The sequence below is a fragment of the Lepus europaeus genome, chromosome 10 (assembly GCF_033115175.1).
Source record: "Lepus europaeus isolate LE1 chromosome 10, mLepTim1.pri, whole genome shotgun sequence".
Classification (NCBI taxonomy): domain Eukaryota; kingdom Metazoa; phylum Chordata; class Mammalia; order Lagomorpha; family Leporidae; genus Lepus; species Lepus europaeus.
In genome coordinates, this window is record NC_084836.1 from 78,097,826 (window position 1) to 78,104,038 (window position 6,213).

At 50.4% G+C, this 6,213-nt stretch overlaps 1 protein-coding gene across 1 annotated transcript; it reads left to right on the forward strand.

Annotated features, from left to right (window-relative positions):
• The first annotated feature begins 248 nt into the window (after positions 1–248).
• Positions 249–5,814, forward strand: CST11 (cystatin 11). The gene is made up of 3 exons (XM_062202510.1): positions 249–473; positions 1,948–2,052; positions 5,731–5,814. Exons 1-3 carry the CDS (start codon positions 249–251, stop codon positions 5,812–5,814), a joined length of 414 nt encoding a protein of 137 aa, XP_062058494.1.
• Positions 5,815–6,213: the final 399 nt, after the last annotated feature.

The window sequence follows — 6,213 nt, forward strand, 5'->3', positions numbered from 1 at the left end:
AGGAGTAGGCGTGGGAGATACAAAGTTACCGAAGTTACCCAGACAGAATGAAAGCAAGTGGGAGTGAGATTGCCCCTGAGCAGGCTGTGCACCTTTTCCCCCTGCAGCAGCTCCTAGGAGGAGTTGAGAAGCGCTGTGGGTGGTTACCACGAGCTGCTCTTAAACCGGCCAGGGCAGGTAGGGTCAGTGTGATCCCACTGGGCCCTTGGAGCGTGTGGAGGGGGCTCTTCCTGCTGAGCTGAGGGACGATGGCCAGACCCTGGCAGGCCCCACGGCTCCTACTGACCATCCTGGTGGCCCTGGTGGCCGTCACCTATCAGGGTCGGAGAAAAACCCTCATGAGTATCCAAGAAGTCTCTGCAGTGGAGGAACCTGTGGCAGGGACTTTGCGGTACGTCATCAAGGAGTACAACAAGCAGAGCGAAGACAAGTACAGCTTCAGGATCCTCCGGGTCCTGAAGATCCTGAAAAAGGTCAGTGTGCCGCCCCAGATCGGTCACCACACCCACCCCCGGGACCCCTGGTGCTCGGGATAGCACCCCTGGAGTGGACCAGCGTGGCCAGGGACCTACTGTGTGTTTTGTGAATGGATGGACGAGAGGAGCTCAAGGCTCCCAGCACAGAGTGATGATGATGGGAGGGAGAGGGGGAGGATGACAAGGAGAGGGAGGGGGAGGGAAGGAGGAGGGGGAGCCGGGAGGGGAAAGGGAGGGAGAGAGGGGAGGGGGAGAGGCTGTTGGCTTCCATGTGGGCACTGCCCACTGCATACATGAGACACAATGCCACACGGTGTCCCACAGATGTGCACAGCAGTTGAGCATTCTGGGCAACTGAGGGAACATTAAACAGTCTAAGGAGATGGAAATGTTATCTAACCCAGTCTGATCACCTCCTCCCACGGAAGACGCGTGTTGGAATTATCACTCAGTACCCCCCCCAGAAATATGGTCATTTGAAATATAGGTAGGTGACCCTGCTGAGAGAGAGAGAGAGAGAGAGAGAGAGAGATCACTTCTGTGAAACTCAGCCTCGTTTACTTGGAAGAGGGCATTTTAAGAGAGACACAGATTCACTACAATGGATCACGGTAAGTCACTTAAATGCACCCAAGGTCTTCACGTCCCAAGGACCAAACACACCTGCTGCCCGTGTGAGTGAGTGGAGTTTCCTGGAGCCACCATCCCTGCATGCAGCTGTCGTCTCCACAGCCTTCCTGGGGCAGCGGTAGATGGAGGCATTGCAGCAGGGACTAAGTGGCCCACAAAGACCCCAAACATTTACTGTCCGAGTGGACGTTTGGCATAGAGGCTTGGATGATGCTACTTGGGACACTTGCCATCCCTTATCTCGAGGGCCTGGGTTCGAGTTCTGGCTCTGTTCTCAATTCCAGCTTCCTGCTTAGGCGCACCCTGGGAGGCCACAGATGATGGCCAAGTATTTGGGTCCTGGCTACCCCCATGAGAGACCCAGGTTGAAATTGTGGCCCCTGACTTTGGCCTGGCCTGGGGCCCAGTCATTGCAGGCATCTGGGTAATGAAATAGCGAATGGACATTCTCTCTCTTTCTCTCTCTCTCTCTCTCTCTCTCTCTCTCTCCTTCCCTCCCTCCCTTTCAAATGAATAAAATACTAAGTCAACATATAAATAAATGCAGTGTTGACTCTCTTGCCCTTCCCAGAAAAACTCTGCAGACCCCTGCCCAGAATCAGTAGCTTCATTTGTGTATCCAAAATGCAGCTTTGTCCACAGAGAAAGAAGATATTTCTAGTGGCTTCCGGTGAGTTCTCTTTGAATGCCAAAAGGATGCCTAGGCTCAGACAGGAAGGAGAGAGAGGAGGCTGCTGATCTGCCCAGGGCTGGGTCCTTGCTCTTGATGACCGCCTGAAAGCAGAAACCGCAGAGAGGGAAAATGAGGTCATCCTGCCTGCTTGCCCCCTGCTGTCCTCAGGTGACAGATCACTTGGAATTTCACATGAACTTGGAGATGCAGAGGACCACGTGCTTAAGGGCAAATGACAGCAACTGTGACTTCCAGACAGGCGAGCTCTACAAGGTACTCACAGGGATTTCCCTTTCCAGGGGCAGGTCTTTCCTGTGGGTTTCGGATGGGGCATGTCAGAATTCTTTGGCATTTATTACGGCTGGCTTGGAAAAAATGCATGGGCCACACCTCCTTTCTCAGAGAGGGGGCGTGAGTGTGGGTATGGCCAAGAGATCACTCCGTGGTTGCTAGGATGATGGTGAGGAGGCTGGAGGGGTTCAGAGAGAGGAGCCAGACTGCTGCAGGTTCAGGGAGCCACTGCTGCCAATCATTAATATTATAGCAGCCGGGGGGCGGGGCAGGGGGAGGGGCCTGGCCAGTGTCCCAGCTGAACATCTGAACACCAAGGAGACAGGGAAGTGTAATGGCTAAGCTACTGCTCTGTGCTCCTTTGCCCACAGCAGTGCTTGGCAAAGACAAGGGGCAGATGAGAAAAACAAGTCCAGAGATGATTTGACTGGCAGTAGGGGTGGGCGGAGGGGACAAAGCTACATTTATGTGATCGGCCAAGGGGCCTTCTCCCCCAAGAGCAATTCAGTCCCCAAGTGCTAGGCACACCCTGGTCCACGCCATCACCACTGTAGTCGGCAGGGGATCCCAAGTGCCAGGGAGTCTTACAGGTCATGAGTCCTGCAAGCCCTGGTTTGAATTATCCAAATGAATTGAACCTAGTATGACTGTAGAGAGTCCACCTTGCCTAAACTAATGCTAATTTATCCTGAACTTTTTAGCATAATCATAGTAGCATCTCATTTTGCATATAATGTGTCCTTGTTGGGGTCATAAATTTTTTAAAAGAATTATTTTATTTATTTGAAAGACAGAGATATAGAGAAAGGAAGAGCCAGAGACAGAGGTCTCCCATTCCACTGGTTCCCTTTCCAAATGACTGCAACAGCCAGAGCTGAGCTGAACTGAAACCAGGAGCCAGGAGCTTCTTCCAGATCTCCCACATAGGTGCAGGGGCCCAAGGATTTGGGCCATCTTCCACTGCTTTCCCAGGCCATTGCAGAGAGCTGTATTGGAAAAGGAGCAGCTGTGACTCGAACTTGAACACATATGGGATACTGACACTTCAGGCTGGGTCTTTAACCTGCTGTGCCAAAGTGCCAGCCTCTGGGTTCATAATCTTTATGGTCACCCTAGTTATAATGTCCTAGGTATTCTCAGCACAGAGGTGCATCCACCCATGGGCTCCTCTCTGACTTCTGTATGGATAATTCTTCAATGCCTAGCAATGTAGACTTCATTGTTTCTTCCCTGGGGAAGATCATGAAATCTGCAAAAGGAATAATGGAAGACTACAGAAAAGTAAAACTAAAGAAAAAATTTTTTTGCCAGGCAGAATTAGACAGTGAGAGAGAGAGACAGAGAGAAAGGTCTTCCTTCCGTTGGTTCACTCCCCTAATGGCCGCTACGACTGGTGCTGCACCGATCTGAAGCCAGGATCCAGGTGCTTCTTCCTGGTCTCCCATGCGGGTGCAGGGCCCAAGCACTTGGGCCATCCTCCACTGCCCTCCCGGGCCACAGCAGAGAGCTGGACTGGAAGAGGAGCAACTGGGACAGAATCTGGCGCCCCGACCAGGGGTGAACCTGGGGTGCCGGTGCCACAGGCGGAGGATTAGCCTAGTGAGCCGTGGCGCCGGCCAAGAAGTTTTTTACTACAAAGATTGTGTTGGTAGAGTTGGTATCCTGATTTCTATTTTGTTAAAGATCTATTTATGTATTTCTTTAAGAAGCAGCGTTGGGGCCAGCGCTGTGGCACAGTGGGTTAACACCCTGGCCTGAAGCGCCAGCATCCCATATGGGCGCCGGTTCGAGTCCCGGCTGCTCCACTTCCTGTCCAGCTCTCTGCTATGGCCTGGGAAAGCAATAGGAGATGGCCCAAGTCCTTGGGCTCCTGCACCAGTGTGGGAGACTGGGAAGAAGCTCCTGGCTCCTGGCTTCGGATCAGCACAGTTCTGGCCGTTGTGGCCATCTGGGGAGTGAACCATCGGATGGAAGACCTCTCTCTCTGCCTCTGCCTCTCCTCTCTCTGTGTAATTCTGACTTTCAAATAAATAAATAAATATTAAAAAAAATAAAAAGCAGCGTTACAGACAGAGAGAGGGAGAGAGGGAGGGGGTCTTCCATCCATTGGTTCACTCCCCAAATGGCCACAACAGCTGGAGCTGAGCCGATTAGAAGCCAGAGCCAGGAGCTTCTTCCAAGTCTCCCACATGCGTGCAGGGGTCCAAGCACTTGGGCCATCTTTTGCTGCTTTCCCAGGCCATAGCAGAGAGCTGTATTGGAAAAGGAGCAGCCAGGACTCGAACCAGTGCCCACATGGGATCCCAGCACTGCAGGTGGAGATCTAGCCTACTACACCACAGTGCCAGCCATTCCTGGATTCTATTTTAAGACAAATGTAAATCTTACACCTCCAATTCTCTCCCACATCCCAAGTTTTTCAAATAAGGAGCAGGAAAACAAAATCATACAGAGAAATGATAATTAAGAATATGCAAAATATGCTTAAAGTATTGATCTCTCATCAGAAGGAAAAGAAGTGACAAAGAAAAGGGAAATTGGGAGGAAACAAGGAGAAAGAAAGGAGAGAGTGCAATGAATAGGTGGATATGTGGACAAATGAAACAGGTTAGGTAGCAAAGATGGACAGGAGGAGGAACAGGTGGATGGGTGAATGGAGCTGGAAAGTGCATGTGGAAAAATGGATGGATGGATGGACAAATGTATTGACGGATGGATGGGTGGTTGGATGGATAAATGGATAGATGCATGGATGGATGCATGCATACATGTGTGAGTAGATTAATAGAAAGAAAACAGGAAGGGAAGGAGGGAGGGAAGAAGAAGAGAGAAAACCAGCAGAGACTAAATGAAGATGTGAAGTAAAAAGAAAAATGAGGAGGCTGGTGCTGTGGTGTAGCAGTTAAAGCCACCACCTGCAGTACCGGCATTCCATATGAGCGCCGGTTCGAGTCCCGACTGCTCCACTTCTGATCCAGCTCTCTGCTATGGCCTGGGAAAGCAGTGGAAGATGGCCCAAGTCTTTGGACCCCTGCACCCACATGGGAGAACCAGAAGAAACTCCTGGCTCCTGGCTTAGGATCAGCACAACTCTATCCATCGCAGCCAACTGGGGACTGAACCAGCAGATGGAAGACTCTCTCTTTTCTCTGCCTCTCCTTCTCTCTCTGTGTAACTCTGACTTTCAAATAAATAAATCTTTTTAAAAAAAATCTTTAAAAAAGAATTGTATCTACAAACCATATTGAATCTGTTTTTAAAAAGAAAAATGAGGACAAAAATGACCCATAGCTCCTGGGGTCACTTTATTCTCCTCTGCAAATCTGACCACAACAGGAGGACATTTTCTGGAACGATCCTGGCAATGTTACTACCAAGTGACTGAGATCAAAATAAATGCCAAACCAGGTCAGGGAGGCTGAGGGAGGGTGTGGTGGCCTCGTCTGCCCCACCCTCGCGCCTAATAGCCCCTTCCACGACCCCCCCTCCCCATCCTGTCTATCCCCACTCACCTCCAGTAGAGAGAGGAAGATTTCATCCCCACCTGGCTCAGGCAAAAACCTGGGATTTGATCCCACAGGTGAGCACTAGGGGGCACTTTCACCTTGCATGCTGATCTTTTTCAAACATTGCCTTCGGGTTTTTGTGTTTTTGTTTTAGCAAATCCAGTGTCTCTTCGTCGTCGTTGTTGACCCTTGGCTGGAAAAGTACAAAATTGTGAACAAAAACTGCAGCAGTGTCTGAAGGGTCAGAGCAGCACCTGCCGTCGCCATGTGTATGTCCAGCGAGTGGCAATAAGCAGACAATAAACGCTTGTCACCCTGCCCTGTTAGCGGTCTTAGTGCTTCGGAGTCCACTATTTCCTCTTTTCTCCCCAGATTCTGCTGCTTATAATAATATAATCTAAGGGTCTGCTGGGCCAGGGCAGCTTTGGGGGCCAAATGAATCGACATGAATCATCTTTGGCCTTGCTGTCCACCCATCCATGATGGTAGAACCTCAACCACGTGCTCATAGCAAGTGGAACCCCTTAGATTTTTTAAAAAGATTTAATTTATTTATTTGAAAGACGGATTTACACAAAGAGAGAAGGAGAGGCAGACAGAGAGAGAGAGAGAGAGAGAGAGAGTCTTCCATCTGCTG